The 17,522-nt window shown below is 42.9% G+C and overlaps 1 protein-coding gene across 4 annotated transcripts in view; it reads left to right on the plus strand.

The window, feature by feature from the left end:
- The first annotated feature begins 3,562 nt into the window (after nt 1–3,562).
- KIF20A (kinesin family member 20A) overlaps nt 3,563–17,522 on the plus strand; it is a 32,206-nt gene continuing 18,246 nt past the window's right edge. For 3 of the 4 annotated variants that reach the window (XM_073651411.1, XM_073651412.1, XM_073651415.1), the window contains exons 1-11: nt 3,563–3,682; nt 9,339–9,520; nt 10,986–11,075; nt 11,180–11,299; nt 11,379–11,517; nt 11,601–11,782; nt 14,436–14,571; nt 14,654–14,854; nt 16,946–17,057; nt 17,141–17,209; nt 17,353–17,496. In XM_073651411.1, coding sequence (XP_073507512.1) covers nt 9,362–9,520; nt 10,986–11,075; nt 11,180–11,299; nt 11,379–11,517; nt 11,601–11,782; nt 14,436–14,571; nt 14,654–14,854; nt 16,946–17,057; nt 17,141–17,209; nt 17,353–17,496 — 1,352 coding nt within the window. In that variant the 5' untranslated portion in view covers nt 3,563–3,682; nt 9,339–9,361. Of the gene's footprint in view, nt 3,683–9,338; nt 9,521–10,305; nt 10,422–10,985; nt 11,076–11,179; nt 11,300–11,378; nt 11,518–11,600; nt 11,783–14,435; nt 14,572–14,653; nt 14,855–16,945; nt 17,058–17,140; nt 17,210–17,352; nt 17,497–17,522 lie in introns of those variants that run through there. The other variant, XM_073651416.1, reaches the window with a different exon arrangement.

Here is a 17,522-nt window from a genome sequence, read left to right on the forward strand (position 1 = left end):
GAATTGATTAAGCTGGGATTTGTCCAGTAGTGGACAACCCCTTTTAAAACATTTGAGGGAAGAGCATTTTGTTACACTGCCCCCACTGTCTGGAACACACAAGGGCCCATTCAGATGTTTGTAAAATTGGTCCAAGAATGGACTGGTCTCAGGTCTCCTGATGGAAGCACGGCAGTTTCTTGTATTTCTATGAGGCTGTCATGCTCGGGTTGGGAGCGCTGTAGCCAGTCCATAAATTACGGTCCATGCCCCAAGCAATGTGCACGGATGTCTGAATGATGAATGAGCCTTTCCCTGTATCAGACAGGGAGATATCATCACTGGACACATTTAAATCAAAACTAGGTGCAGTTGTTTGACATTTAAGGAACTGGACACACCATGTAATAGTGGCTGCAGAGAGGAATAAAATGTTTGTTTTTTTATTTCCCCCCTCTCTGTTATGGAGATATTAGCAATCAAAATAATGGCACCTAATAAGTTAACGCAGACTTGGGACTTATCAAAAGTTATCATACAGCTTTCGTGTGTACTTCTTCTCCCTGTATGAATTGCCGAATCATAAACAGGTAGCAACACAGCAGAAAAAGATTACGTCCCTACCATAGTTTAGAGCATATCTCTCAGTGTGTGAGATGTAATGATACTGTGCTGATCTCCTGGTCTAACTTTGTGCATGAGTCAGTGTGGGGGGGGTGGACAGTGCAGCTGAGTTTAGCTGTGTCACATTACAAACCCTTCTGTCAGCTCTCCTCTTCTCATAGCACTGTTAGTTCTGCTGTACTGCCCCTTCCCCCACATTTCCTGTCCGCAGCTGAGTTGTAAACACATTAATTTCTGCTGTGCTCAAAATTTCTTTGAGCACAACAGACATAAGTGTGACAACAGCAGACACGAAAACATTGCGACAGGCCGGCTAATCAAAAGAGGAGCTGGGACTGTTGTCAGATCAGAGGCTGTATTCTGTAACGCGCCTGGGGGTTCTATTTGAATACACGAAAAATGGGATTCAGATAGACCCCCACCAACAGCGCCATGGACTGCAAATACACAAATGGATTACGTTTATGGTTTTTCTTTTTAGAGGGGCACAAGAAAGTAGTCGATTGCATTAATGTACTGTTTGACAATATGGACATCACTGGAAGAAAAACACAGGTTTCAATAGATTTTTTGGTATGAACCTTCCAATTTGTGACTTTCTGATATGCAACAAATTCTCATCAAACAACTTGCGCCTTTTTTTTTTAAACTTGTCTTTTGTTGTTTCGTTATCTTATTTTTTTTACATCCATCCGTGTGGCTTTTCCAGGTGCTTTAGACAAATTCATGATGTGCAACATTTTTTTAAAGGGAAATTGTAATCAGGGTTTTGATACCCTATCTGAGAGCAGCTGAGGGGCTGAGACCTTACATTGCTGGAATTATCACTTACTAGGCTGCTTGCTGTCATTTTGATAAAATCACTGTTTTATCTGCTGCAAATATAGCAGTTCTCTAAATGTTGAGCTCTGTATAAACACACACGCCCACACACACCTTTCTCCCTGTGTAGTGTACATAAAAGCTGATAGTGATGGAGGTGGAGATTTACAGAGCTCATTAATGTTTGTTTACCTGGCGGCAGGTTTACTAAACCTCTAATGATGATCTCCTGCTGATAAAACACTGATTTTATCAAAATTACAGGAAGCAGCTCATTGACACATCACTGGAATCGGGGTATCTGCCCCTACATTATGCTGCTCTCAGATTAAAGGCAATCTGTCACCAGGTTTTTGTCACTTAAAGTCACTAAATTACTCCTGTCCCCCTCCTGGAGCGATTCTATGTATGCCAGTTACAGAGGCATAGCTAGTGGTTCAGCTCAGGGAGGGACAAAACGTCTGAGTGGGCCCCTAACCGGTAACTCTCACAAAAACTATGGTGACACACTGATATTACCGCCATATGGTGACATATAGTTATAGATACCAGTCCTGCAGAACATACAAGTGATTACAGTACAGTTATAGATAGTGACTTCTTTCTGACATTTTTTATTATGGAGTCGTTCACTTTTCCCGTCTTTTCCATCTGACCCAGACAGACATGACAACTTCTTCCAGCCAGGACTCGTCTGCAGAGATTATAACAAAGACCCATAAGACTTCTCATATTTCCAGCAACCTCCCCATCTATCCGCAACCTCCCGAAACTCCTTATCCTGCTGAAACCCCAATGCTGAGCTGCTGTATGTGTCCCTATTACTGCACTTGTTGTGTGGTACAATAACAGTGCTCCTCTTAGTACCCCATATAATAACGCCCACCACTGTGCCCCTTACATAATGATAATGCCTCCTTTGTGACCTCTAGATGGTAACATTTCCCCCTAGAAAATATAAATGCCCTGTGCAAATGCCCTAGAAAGCAGTGTCCACATTTTGCCCCTTTGACGGTCACAATAGAGTGCCCCTATAACAATAATGCTTAAGTGCCCACGTAACATTTTACCCCTTTCCGACATGTGCCGTACACGTATGGCACGGGCTCTGGCGATAAGCCTGCACTTTTCCGGGGACATGATAGCTGATCTGTAAAGCTGTCATGTGCCCCTAACAGCCGAATCGCGATCTCTGACAGTGGCATTTAACATGGCAGCGGCAGAAGGACGTCATAAGTCCTGCCCATCGGTGCCCGTGTCACATGAGAAATCTACACATATAGAGGGACCAGCACCTGTCATAGCGCCGATGCACGCACAGGACAACAGAGTCCCAACGCCACATGATGACGTCACGGCGCCGGGATCTTGACGTCCTGTGCGAGCGTTGGCGCCTCGGCCGTTCTGTAGACCAGAGGTTTAAATCACCCACGGTCTACAGAACAGCGAGTGGTAGACACGGTCTCTCTACTGCAAGACCTTACTGTATGGCGAGCTGCACATACCGATAAAGTAAAGGGTAGCGTATCTTTGGGTGGGCCCCTCTGGGGCGACAACACCCTCTGCCCCCCACACCCCAGTTATTTGAAGCACTTTTTTGCGCCCTTTGAAAAATGAGCAATTTTTTTTTAGCTAAAAAAATGTTTTGGCTTTGCGCAAAATTCCAGAACTGTGTGCAGCATTTCAAAAGTCAGGTGCAAGAAACCTACAAAATAAAAAGAAAAGATGGATCGGGCGCACACTGCCCACTCCATTGTCCATGCAGGCTATGGCTATTCAGGACTCCTGACGACCTGTACTGTACAGCGATACACACGGTAAGCGATGTCACAGCATCCGTGGAAAATGAACCGATCAGTACAGCCCATAGAGCTGTATGGGAGCCGCTCCATGACGTCACAGCTCATACAGTAGGCTCATATAGGACTTTAGACTCGGACTACCATAAACACGGGGCGGTGTATTGTTGACATGTCCTCCATACTGCTGGACACGTGACTATGTAATGTCACTGATACCACCCACATGCCGGAGCAGGGACGTTCACTACCTGTGTGTGCGGGTCAAACGAACACTCCCAGGCAGCTTAGGAGGCACTAGCTGTGCTCTGATTGGACAGTTTGGATGCTTCCTCTCTGTCATTGGCTGGCTTTTACATAACGCATTGTGAGTGGCTAGAAGCCGCAGCGCCTGCTTTGAAAGTGTAGTAACAGTTGTGCAGTCGCAAGTGCGGAGGTGCCGCTTCTACCTGCTGGTGGTAAGTCCACGTGTGTGGCTTTCCCACGCTTATAGATCTATACAGGAAGCGCCTTCTCTGCTTCTAATGTGGGACGTGGTGTTGTGACTTCTGTTCTGCGACATTTCGGGCATGTGACCTGCATGCTGCGCCAGTCTCTTCAGTGATGTCTGCTGCCTGTTGTGAGTGCAGGGCGGTTTCTGTCTCAACCCTGTGTGTTGTGTGCACATAAGACTGAAGTCGCTGTCTTACTGGGGATCCTAGTGTGAGGAGTATACCCAGCAGGGATATGGCATGTAGGAAATCCCTGGTGTTATTTGTGTTTTCTCAGACTATAATGACCCAGTGTGGGTCTCTGGGGGGCAGACTCTGTGGGTGGACAGCCATTGGCCAGCTTTACTCCTTATTTATACTTTCTGTTCAGTTTACACCATGGAAAATTGTCCAAGAAAATGAGAAAACTGCATAGTCAGCAATACATGTAACATAATTCCCACCCTCCTGTTCCAGAGCTGCGTCCCTCATGTTCCCTTAATCCCTTAGACATCTGTGAGACATAGATGACTGAATTCATCCCTCTGCAGCCAATTACTGGCCCCCGCAGTATACACGGGACACTGCTGAGCCCAATGACTGGCTGCAGACGTCACCTGGGATATACAGGCTGTGCAGTGTGGCATTGACACCGCTAAGCATAGGCCATCAATATCTGATACCTGGGATCAGCTCTTGTTCTATTCCTGCTTTTCTCTTTTTCAACTTTCACCATAAGGTTCCAGAGATATAGACCTTTTTCTCTGGGTCATATCTTTAGGCTGCTATGCAGTACCTGCACCCTTGGTAAAGACCTTGAAAATTAGCATTAATGGTGTTGTCTACTACTAGGACAACCCCTTCTTGAACTAAATGCTTGCAGCTGGTCTGACTTCCTCTTTATGTTCTATCTGTAGGAAGGTGGGGGCAGTGAGCAGCGCCTGATAACCCCTCTAAATTGTCTTTGGAAATTATTATTTTTTATTGTGCTATATATATTATCGATACAATAAAAGTGTCTCCCTTTAGGAAATGCTTCCATATACAAACCATTGCTGTTTAGCGCCTGGCTCATTTGCTAAGAACAGACTGATAGAAATGTCCATTAGATCCTTGCCTACAAGTTTTCACACCACTGATGGATGCTTTAAAGAAAGTGATAACTTTCTGTAGAAGTAAATATTTAAACTAAATTGCACTGTTATATAGCTTAGTGAGGAGGATGACATTTCTTGGCACTGATTAGATTACTAATATAGGGGACTTTCACCATGGACTGCCTCTTCATACATGGCTGAAAGGGAAATTACAACCAGATGTGGGTCTACTGACAGGTAATTCAAAGAGATTGGATAAAAAAAAATAGAAAAGCCATATTCAGATGTGATAGTGCCAAACATGGCTGTGGGTCCTATTTGGAGATGGTTTATCTGTTACAATATCTGGCACAAATCATTTCTTTATTCATGTCCTGTAAGATCCTCAAATCTGACTTTGCTGTAAATGGACAGTTCACTGATGTGTGCATGAACCCTAAAATGTTGATCCTTTTGGATCTCCTCTTAGTTTTTCAAATTAAAAAAAAAACAAAAAAACATACAACTAATTTTACTGATTTGGCGCTTTTAACTAACTATGACCACATGGCTTGTATAGATGGCCATGTTTGAGGCAAGTCTTGGAGAATTGATCTGTCATGATTAGCATTTCATCCTGCTCGCACACAATTAGAAACCAGTGATATTTGTATGGCTAGATCTAGAGAGAGATCCTCAGAGATGGGTGGACTATAACCATGCTGGCATAAAAGTTGGCATTTCTGAAAATTTAAGGGTCTTGGCTTCGTAACGTAATGCTTTAAAATTGCAAAGTGGTTGTAAAGACAAAAAGCTAAACTTGTAATAAAAGATGCAATCCTTTTATCAAGTACAGGAATGACTTTTAATTCTGTAACTGCTCGTTGCCTAGGTTATTAGCAGCCACCTTTGCAGCCCATCAGAAGGGGCCAGTTTTCTAGGCAAGGAGTTCAGCGCTGAAGTAATGCTTCTGATGCAAAGCTACCTCTGCTTGCAGCTTTGAAAAGCGCACAGTTGAGACCAGCAGTTCAACCATAGGGCTGAACTGTCAGGCTGCGTGCCCACAAAGCATTTTCCAAGCGTTTATGCTGTGGAATTTACGCTGCGTAAACTCTTGGGGACCATGGGGGATGGATTACCAATGAGAAGCCGCAATGTCAATGCCCATGCTGCGGATTTTTCCGTAGCATTTATGCTGCTCTCAAAAATCCGCAGCATGTCCATTAATTTTGCGGACACGCAGCGTAATCGCCGCCATTAACTTGCATTGGACCGCATCACTGCATCTGCACAAGCGGATATCACACTGCTCAATGTGTGGATGGTACTCAGTTCTGGAGGAGAGAAGACTCTCATCCAGACCTGGGTACTATAGAAACTGTTAAAAAAAAAAAAAATTATACTTACCTTCCGATGTCCTCCCGGTGTTTTCTCTGCTGCGCCCAGTGTCTTGCACTGCTCGCGGTGTTGTGAAGGCCCTGCCGTGAAGTCATTGAGTCATGTGACCTGTCGTTCAGCCCTGGACAAATCCCGGAAGCTCGGTAGATAATGAACTTGTATTTACTTACTTTGGGTTATTAATTGAAGTTTATAATGCTGATCACTGAAAACAAATGGCTGCAATGTTATCTCAATCCTTAACTTTTAGATTTTTACAAACTTGGCTAATAGTTTACATTTGTAACATAGTCTGCTATCATGTTCAATTCCTAGCCGTTGACCCGTTGGCTGCTGTTTAAGGCAAGCGAGATCGCTGCTGAGCCGCAAGTTTTGTGACGCAACAGCGACCTCAGTAGCGATCTTGCTACGTTTGACACGTAGCAGCGACCAGGCCCCTGCTGTGAGATCGCTGGTCGTGTCAGAACGGCCTGGACCATTTTTTGATCGTTGAGGTCCTGCTGGGTAGCATGCATCGGTGCGTTTGACACCTTACCAACGACCTAGTTGGTGACTCAAAACTGAGACACATAGGCGTGCATTTGCGTTGCCTTTTCCGCGACATCGTTATACAGGTCGCTACGGGTAACCGTATCGTTGCAGCGTCGTTGGGAAGATCTGACTATTTGACATCTCACCAGCGACCACATAGCGACACAGCAACGATCCCTGACAGGTCGTATCGTTGTCAGGATCGCTGTAGCGTCGCTAAGTGTGACGGGGCCTTTAGACTCCACTATTTTATTTCCATTGTGTGAGGATTGGTTATTTTTAAATCTTGACTAACATGTTTGGTATGGAAGGAAGGTGTGACTCCACGTGAGCTGCTCTGCTCAAACATGACAACCGTTTGGTGTTAGCAGTTGATTTGCCTAAGGAAAAACCATTCAATGTAGAAAGAAGTGTCTCACTATTCCATGCACTGAATTCATTTATATTTGAAGTGAATTAACTCGTAAAGCATGGTAATAGAATATATTAGTGACTGTGGGAAACATGATTTCACAGGGCATTTGCTTTAAAATGCACTGCTCAAAAAAATAAAGGGAACGCTTAAACAACAGAATATAACTACAAGTAAATCAAACTGTCCACTCAGGAAGCAACACTGATTGACAATCAATTTCACATGCTGTTGTGCAAATGGAATAGACAATAGATGGAAATTATTGCCAATTATCAAGACACACTCAATAAAGGAGTGGTTCTGCAGGTGGGGACCACAGACCACATCTCAGTACCAACGCTTTCTGGCTGATGTTTTGGTCACTTTTGAATGTTGGTTGTGCTTTCACACTCGTGGTAGCATGAGACGGACTCTACAACCCACAGAAGTTGCTCAGGTAGTGCAGCTCATCCAGGATGGCACATCAATTCGACAGCTGTGGCAAGAAGGTTTGCTGTCTGTCATCGTAGTGTCCAGAGGCTCAAGGCGCTACCAGGAGACAGGCCAGTACACCAGGAGACTTGGAGGGGCAGTAGGAGGGCAACAACCCAGCAGCAGGACCGCTACCTCCGCCTTTGTGCAAGGAGGAACAGGAGGAGCACTGGCAGAGCCCTGCAAAATGACCTCCAGCAGGCCACAAATGTGCATGTGTCTGCACAAACTGTTAGAAACCGACTCTATGAGGGCCCGACGTCCACAGATAGGGGTTGTGCTCACAGCCCAACACCGTGCAGGACGCTTGGCATTTGCTACAGAACACCAGGATTGGAAAGTTGCCACTGGCACCCTGTGCTCTTCACAGATGAAAGCAGGTTCACACTGAGCAGATGTTAGAACCCTCCTGTTTGTTTTTCCCATCTTGTGTTTTGCGGTTACGTGACCATCTGCCTTTATAGTCCTGCTCCTCCTTTTGGCTGTGCTGGACTTCAGTGTTTGACTGTTTTTGCTAGCCAGGTGCTTCTGTGCCTATCTCTGTCAGTTCGCTTGGTCCTTCTGGGACCTCTAGTACCTTATTGTCAGTTTCTTTATGTTCTGCAACAACTTTCTCTGTTCAGGAGGTGTCCCATTTTTGTTACAGTCCTTAGTTCTTTTAGGGACCCCTTCCCTTTTATTCTATAGGTCTTCGTTCAGATTAGCCTAGAACTAAGGCGGGTCTGTTTGCTAGGAACAGACAGCCCGCTACATCGTAGGGATTCAGCTTAGTCTTACTGTAGGGAAAGCTTTCCCCTTCTTTCCTTAGTACTTGTTGCAGATCATAACAGCACATGTGACAGAAGTGACAGAGTTTGGAGACGCTGTGGAGAGTGATCTGCTGCCTGCAAAATCCTTCAGCATGACCGGTTTGGCAGTGGGTCAGTAATGGTGTGGAGTGGCATTTCTTTGGAGGGCCACACAGCCCTCCGTGTGCTCGCCAGAGGTAGCCTGACTGCTATTGGGTACCGAGATGAGATCCTCAGACCCCTTGTGAGACCATATGCTGGTGCGGTTGGCCCTGGGTTCCTCCTAATGCAGGACAATGCCAGACCTCATGTGGCTGGAGTGTGTCAGCAGTTCCTGCAAGATGAAGGCATTGAAGCTATGGACTGGCCCGCCCGTTCCCCAGACCTGAATCCGATTGAGCGCATCTGGGGCATCATGTCTCGCTCCATCCACAAACGTCGTGTTGCACCACAGACTGTCCAGGAGTTGGCAGATGCTTTAGTCCAGGTCTGGGAGGAGATCCCACAGGAGACCATCCACAACCTCATCAGGAGCATGCCCAGGTGTTGTAGGAAGGTCATACAGGCAAGTGGAGGCCACACACAATACTGAGTCTCATTTTGACTTGTTTTAAGGACATTACATCAAAGTTGGATCAGCCTGTAGTGTGTTTTTTCACTTTAATTTTGGGGATGACTTCAAATCCAGGCCTCCATTTGTTAATAAATTTGATTTCCATTGATGATTTTTGTGTGATTTTGTTGTCAGCACATTCAACTTTGTACAGAACAAAGTATTCAATGAGAATATTTCATTCATTCAGATCTAGGATGTGTTATTTGAGTGTTCCCTTTATATTTTTGAGCAGTGTACAAGAACTGTGAGCTTTCATTAGAAGTACTCTGTCCTTTGTGTATAGCAGCCTACAATTGGGGAACTACTGAAAACTTCTTATGACCTTGAACTGGCTTTGTTTCTTTTATAGGAATAGACATTAACAGCCCAAACATGACATGCAATGTAATTTCTCCGGGGCTCGGTGTGCTATCTGATGATGAGGAGTCTCCAGTGTTTGAATCTACAGCTGCGGACTGTGCGGCGGGTATTCGGAAAGATCTTCTTGGCGATTTCTCCTGCATTTCACCTGGATTAGGACAGACTTCTCTGGTATGGACAAGTTGCATATAAAAGTTATCCTTAAGCCTCATTCACAAGTTAGTTTTTTATATACGTGTTTTTTTTTTTATCGATCTGTAGAACATGTACAGTACACATAATAGTTTATATGTCTGTTTTATTATAGGCTGTGTCCACAAAAAAAACTGATCTGTGTCATGGATTAAAATTGTCCATAAGTCTACGGATCCATGAAAAATTACAGACAGCACTCATTGCAATACACGTGCTGTCTGTTTTTACCTTTTTAATAAGTTGGAGAAGCTTTTGCAATTTTTATTTTTCATATGAGAAAATCACTGATAGTAAAATCAACACATTGACCAAACACTTATGAAAATCTGAACCTATATACTGATGGAAATGGTATAGTTTTTTTTTTTTTTTGCTTGTGAGAAAAATCACTGACGTCTGAATAATCGGCAACATGAGCTGTATAGATTATTATTCAGATACCACCAATGGACACTGCGAAATGTGAAAAAAAGCCTTCGGTTCAGTTCCAACAATGAGTACAGTATGTGTGTGTGGTTTTGTTTTTTTTTTTTTGTTTTTTTTAAAGCACCACTCCAGCAGGTTTTTTTTTGTTTGTGTTTTTAACTTATTGCACCACTGGAGTCTAAAATAGTCACCTTCCGTGCGATTTCATCTGTTTTTGACACCCCTCTTGCCGGTCTCCGACGAAAAGAAACCTGTTCGCAGCTCCAGTGTTGCATGAAGCTGCGCAGAGGTCACTTTTCAATACAAATCTGAGAGCCTCTTTCTGTCTTTCATAGACTTGTATTGAGAGCTTGTGATGCAGTTTCTGACTTCCAACCAGTCAGAAGCTACTGTGACAAGATGGTGCCGTGGAACTAGAGCAGTGGCAAAAAAACGGGGAAGACGCCGGAAGGTGAGTATATGACCGGGGGCTGGGGACTTATATGTGAAGCGCCACTTCAGTGCTGGGAAGAAAAAAAAACCTACTGGGGTGGTGCTCTTTATAAATGGGTAAATACTCGTTTTAATTGCAAATTTTCCCCATAGACTTGAATAAGATGTGGAAAATCTGCAGGAAAAAAAAACCCTGTGCGTTTCTGCAGTAAAAGCGCATATAATCCATACATGACTGTATCAATAGTTTTTATCAAGCCAAAGTATCAGAAAATTTTCAAATCAAAGCAGTTTCATTTAAAATACGGCATGCCAAGAAGAAAAAAATTGTAATAACCACAAAAAAACAATGAAAAATTGCAAGTAAGCTAAATAAACTGGTGCACGAATACTGCAGATTTTTGGACGTATCCTAAAGCCACGAAATACTCATCGTGGGAACTTGGCCTTACTCGACAATCCTGCTCATGACATTGCTGCTTTGTGCCCTTCTGAAAAGGGAACACCAATGTTTAATTTTGCCTTTCTTATGCAAAATGAAGGTGCACACATTTTATTCAGTTTTTCTTATTCATACTTCTAGATATCTGCCAATGAAAGCACCGATAAAGTTATGGTGTATGTCAGGATTCGACCATTTGTAGCTGGTGAGCTAGAAAAAAAAGAAAACCAGGTAAGACAAGCAGTTTCATCTGTGATGTGCGTTTTGAAAGCCATTTGGTTGTGTGTTTTGTGTCACTTCACGCCAAACCTTTTTTTTTTTCTTCTCCCCTACAGGGTTGTGTTGTGGTAGAGGATCAGGAGACTTTGGTCTTGCGAGCCCCCAAAGACTCTCTTGCCATGAGACACATTGAACGCTTGCAGGGACAGAGTGCGCACAAATTTACATTCTCTAATGTAAGTAAATTTATTCACTTTTCAATATGTTTTTTTTTTATTTTATTTTAGTGGTGGTTCATTGTGTTTTTGTCAATAGGTTTTTGGACCAGATGTTGGACAGAAACAGTTTTTTGATGGAACTATGAAGCATGTGGTAAAAGATGCCCTAAATGGTCAGAACTGGTTGGTGTATACTTACGGAGTGACCAACTCAGGAAAAACATACACTATACAAGGCAAGTTGGTTTGGTGTGGGGTTTTTATTTTTCAGATTTACATAGTCTCAGTATCATATATTAGTTTATTTTTAACTCCCCAGGGACTAGCAAGGATGGTGGTATTCTTCCTCGCTCCATATCCCTTATTTTCAATAGTGTTCAAGACCGTCTGTACAAAAGTTCTGACCTCAAACCTCTGTCCAATGAGGTAATCTGGCTGGACAGCAAACAAGTGCGTCAAGAAGAGCTAAAGAAAGTTTCTGTGCTCTCTAATTTGCGTGAGGTTAGTGCAGATAAGTCAGTCATGTTGTTCATAAACCTGATAAATGAAGGACAGATTTAAAAAGTATGTAATTTTAAAAGGGTGTTCTCAAGTTGTCTCTTGAGTAACTCACAATTCTGTAATCTCCTTATTTTCTGTTTGGGGTTTTATTTGGCAGGGGGAGGGAGGCTGGGGCACTCCCTAAGTGACATTCTTTGTCAGTAGCAGAGCTGTAGCCTTAGCAGAACTTGTGCTTAGCCTTTTAGTTCTACTAAAACACTTTCAGCAGTGTTGACTTCAGAACAAACAACTGTTACTATATACATTGTGGTAAAGCGACTTGCTCTTCTCTCCAGAGGCAAACACTGGACACACAGTTCGTGTTAACTTCCTACTGGTTTATTGTGTGGCATAAACTCCAGCACCGTCCCATAAAAAGAAACAGGCCCTCTCGGGGTTAACGGGAAAACAAAAGCTAAAGTATAACAGTCCATTAGCAAGCGATGCTTTGCCCGCTCCAGGGTAGCACATTGAAGTCTCGCCAACACCAGTTCTCCGGTGTTGCTCTCTGGCTTCAGCCCAACACAACCTGGAGACTTCACTCTCCAGACCACACACTACAGACAGGAAACAATAGTGACTTGAGCATTTAAACCTTGCTCAGCCACACCCTGAGGGGAGGTAGTGTGAATGACTTCCCACCCTCTTTGCCATTCACAAAAAGACACCCTTTTAGTGAGTTAACCCCCAGCACATAACATGCTGGCAGAAATTTAGTAGGTTTCAGTTCACACAGGCTAGCAACCTGAGTGACACATACCTCCCCTCATATCACACCAGTGACTGTCACAGCATATAGAGAAAATGGGTTATTTGAACACCCACACAAATCAGGAAAGTGAGAGCCATGATTAGGAGAACTGTTTGTGGTGGTTGGAGATTTTTGTAAGATTTGTGACAGCAGCTAAGAACGAGGGTGGTGAGCAAATAACTGCAATATAGAAATCAATGGGCTGGAGAGACTTGACATGTATTTTAGACGTTCTTTACTCTCTTGTAATGTAACTACTGTGCGCACTCATCCAGGCTCTAGTGACAAAGCTCTATGGAAATAAGCTGTACTGTATGTAAGATACAAGCTCTTATGACAGCAGATAGAAAAAGCAAGTCATTTGCAAACTTGCTTATTTTCATGTTGTCTAAAGCAATTTAATAACATGAGAATATCACTTTAATCTTGTCTCTATTTTCCATATATCAACAGTGCAAGTGAAGATGATAAATTTCTGTAACTTAGCTTAGCAGCCAATATTATACTCTCTCCATTTCCATCCAACCCAGCCTCCTGTGCTGATCACTGACTCTCTAATTTTACTGGTAAAGTGTGACTTTAGAGATTCTGAGTATAGATGCGCTTTTCTAGCTATAGTCAGATTGTAGGTCCATTCAATAAAAATCTATATAGAGTGCTGGAAGAGGCAGAGAGACAGAGGCATAAGCACACAGATGCTGCTGCTTCTAATTAGTGTTCTGCTATCTCATCCCATTGCTGGATTAACTCATTACTGCTATGTAATGATCTTCTTGACGGTGCTGCTTCTGTATGTGAGGGGTGGAGACCAGGATCTCCTACCCATTTGTCTGTTGGGTGTGGGAGACATCCTAGCAACTCAAAGTTTAAGAAGATTATAATTAGTTTTGAAGTCTGCAGAGGATAAAAATAATTGGAAGTAATATACTTTTTTACATATTAATAATAATAAAAAAAAAAAAAAATGTTTTTTCCCTAAAAGTAATAACTTTTTGTAAGGGAACCTGTCATTAGATTCGTGCTGTCTGAACCACAGGCAACATGAATCGGAGCCTGGCTGAACAATTGCAGCCAGATCTGTCTCTTTGAAACGCTATGGAGTATTGGAGAAAGCGTGGTTTAAAAAGCCACAAAGGGAGAGGATCTGTCAATCATCTGGAGCTGGGCGGGAAGAAGCCAGCTGGAGGACTGCATCTGCCTGGTCAGGTCTCTCCTGGCAGCCTTTTCGAACTAGGTTTTCTCTGAAACATCTTAGGGTGTGTGCATACGATCCGGAGACATTGCAGGTTTGATACTGCGTGTTTTGAAGCGTAACATCTGGCCGCTGCGGGTTTGACATCATAGTGGATGGGATTTGTAGAAATCCCATGTCCACTATGCGTATCTGGGCTCCTGCGGAAACTGACATACGGCACGTCTTTCAGACCGCGGCATGTCAATTTCTCTTGTGGGTCCGCATGTGGACTTTCCTCATAGACCTAACCTCTATGAGGAAAGTACGCAAGTGGGTGAAAAAAGAAAATGGTGCCGCTCATTTGCATAATGAGCGGAAGCCGCCGCGGCAGTTCCGTAGATTGGGGCCGCAAGCTGGTACGCATCGTGAGCACATAGCCTTGCAGTTATTTCTTCCATCACACAGCCAGACTCAGTTTCATGCATGGAGATAAACGAGAGTAATTGGTAGTGGCTGCTGAACAATGTACGGAGCTGCAGTAGCCTGCTCCATACATTGCTTGCTTCTAGCTGCTGCTAGAGCAGATATCAGCTGTTTAGTCATGGCATTAGGTTTCAGGTCCTCCCCAGCAGTCACATATTGATGATCTACACAACGGATATGGCAGCTTTATATTTTGGCTTTTACAGGAACAACTTTTCACACCTATGAAAAGTGGTGGCAATGATTCTCAGCTACGAGCTGGCACTAGCATGAGCTTTGACAGTGGCATTGGTGGTCTCTCTTCTACAAACCATGAAAACCAAACGAGCAGTCAGCTTGAAGGTATCATTGTTCATCAGCTTTTATTTATTTGTATTGGCAATAATCAGGCATTTTAACCTTCAACCTTTTATCTTCATAACAGAGACAACTTCACATTGGGGACTGCAAGATGCTGTTTCGCTGCAGGACCCCGCTGATGTGCAGATTTCAATTTGGGTGTCATACTTTGAAATTTACAATGAATTTGTATATGATTTATTGGAGCCATTGCCATCTGTGCCAAATCGCAAACGAACCACACTGAGGCTGTGTGAGGACAGGAATGGAAATCCCTATGTTAAAGGTAATCAGACTTGGGTTAAGAAATATATTTCAGCTCCTGTTTTAAAGGAATAATACATTTTAGTGATTATTTCGGTAAATTAAAGCAAGCTTGCCCAGAATTTCATATACAGTACAGACCAAAAGTTTGGACACACCTTCTCATTTAAAGATTTTTCTGTATTTTCATGACTATGAAAATTGTACATTCACACTGACGGCATCAAAACTATGAATTAACACATGTGGAATTATATACTTAAAGTGTGAAACAACTGAAAATATGTCTTATATTCTAGGTTCTTCAAAGTAGCCACCCTTTGCTTTGATGACTGCTTTGCACACACTCTTGGCATTCTCTTGATGAGCTTCAAGAGGTAGTCATCGGAAATGGTTTTCACTTCACAGGTGTGCCCTGTCAGGTTTAATAAGTGGGATTTCTTGCCTTATAAATGGGGTTGGGACCATCAGTTGTGTTGTGCAGAAGTCTGGTGGATACACAGCTGATAGTCCTACTGAATAGACTGTTAGCTGCTTTTTTCTTGCCATAATACAAATTCTAAGTAAAGAAAAACGAGTGACCATCATTACTTTAAGAAATGAAGTTGTCAGTCCGAAAAATTGGGCAAACTTTGAAAGTGTCCCCAAGTGCAGTTGCAATAACCATCAAGCGCTACAAAGAAACTGGCTCACATGAGGACCGCCCCAGGAAAGGAAGACCAAGAGTCACCTCTGCTTATGAAGATAAGTTTATCCGAGTCACCAGCCTCAGAAATCGCAGGTTAACAGCAGCTCAGATTAGAGACCAGGTCAATGCCACACAGAGTTCTAGCAGCAGACACATCTCTTCAACAACTGTTAAGAGGAGACTTTGTGCAGCAGGCCTTCATGGTAAAAAAGCTGCTAGACAGGCAACAAGCAGAAGAGACTTGCTTGGGCTAAAGAACAAAAGGAATGGACATTAGACCAGTGGAAATCTGTGCTTTGGTCTGATGAGTCCAAATTTTGATATTTTTGGTTCCAACCACCGTGTCTTTGTGCGACGCAGAAAAGGTGAACGGATGGACTCTACATGCCTGGCTCCCACCGTGAAGCATGGAGGAGGAGGTGTGATGGTGTGGGGGTTCTTTGCTAGTGACACTATTGGGGATTTACTCAAAATTGAAGGCATACTGAACCAGCTACCACAGCATCTTGCAGCGGCATGCTATTCCATCCAGTTTGCGTTTAGTTGGACCATCATTTATTTTTCAACAGGACAATGACCCCCAAACACCTCCAGGCTGTGTAAGGGCTATTTGACCAAGAAGGAGAGTGATGGGATGCTACGCCAGATGACCTGGCCTCCACAGTCACCAGACCTGTACCCAATCGAGATGATTTGGGGTGAGCTGGACCGCAGAGTGAAGGCAAAAAGGCCAACAAGTGCTAAGCATCTCTGGGAACTCCTTCAAGATTGTTGGAAGACCATTTCCGGTGACTACCTCTTGAAGCTCATCAAGAGAATGCCAAGAGTGTGCAAAGCAGTCATCAAAGCAAAAGGTGGCTACTTTGAAGAACCTAGAATATAAGACATATATTCAGTTGTTTCACACTTTTTTGTTAAGTATATAATTCCACATGTGTTAATTCATAGTTTTGATGCCTTCAGTGTGAATGTACAATTTTCATAGTCATGAAAATACAGAAATTTCTATAAATGAGAAGGTGTCAAAACTTTTGGTCTGTACTGTACATGCAAATCCTGTGAAACCTAGCAGGGAAAAAAAACCCTAATAAGTACATCTCGCCTTACTTGAACCCTGCCACTTTTTTTTCCCCATTGCCGTTCTCTGTACTTCTGTTTGGTGTAGACAGACATGTGACCGCTGCAGACAATCTTTGTATATGATGCAGTGGTGTGGCTAGTGATTGGCTGCAGTAGTCGCATATCCATCTGGAACATGAGTAGCAGAGGAATGGTAAAGTGAGGATTACCTATTTTATTACTTTACAACATTCTGTGGCTGGACAAGGCCCTTAATTGGAATAGTTTTTATAGTTTGTGTATTTTCTACCTTTTTTGTCCTGTTTTAAATTGATAAGTAAGCATACATATTTTATCCTACAATAGATCTAAACTGGATTAATGTTCAGAATGCTGATGAAGCTTGGAAAGTGCTGAGGGTTGGAAGGAAAAATCAAAGCTTCGCAAGCACCCACCTAAACCAGAATTCTAGCCGAAGGTAAGATTAAATGCTTGTTCGCTCATAATTTTGTATTTTATTTTAAGCAGTAGTTTCCTAACTTTTTTCCCCATCTTTTTTAGTCATAGCATCTTCTCAATTCGTATTCTCCACCTGCAAGGCAAAAATGACTTCACACCAAAGATTAGTGAGTAAGTACATAATTTTTAACTTTATCACTTCATATTTTACTAAATGCAACTTGTGTGTTAAAACAGATTTTATTTAATTGGCTGTTTTTTGTTTTTCCCCTATCCCTTTTTTTTTTTTTTTTTTATATATGCTATTTTAAAAGGTTAACCTTTTGTGATTTGGCTGGATCTGAACGATGCAAAGATCAGAGAAGCGGGGATCGGCTAAAGGAAGCTACAAATATTAATACATCTCTTCATACTCTGGGCCGCTGTATTTCTGCACTGAGACAAAATCAACATAACAAGTGAGATTGCTTTGAGATAGTGTTGG

This window comes from Phyllobates terribilis, unplaced genomic scaffold (genome assembly GCF_046119375.1).
Source record: "Phyllobates terribilis strain yellow unplaced genomic scaffold, ASM4611937v1 Scaffold_11__3_contigs__length_659146591, whole genome shotgun sequence".
In the NCBI taxonomy this organism is placed as follows: Eukaryota; Metazoa; Chordata; class Amphibia; order Anura; family Dendrobatidae; genus Phyllobates; species Phyllobates terribilis.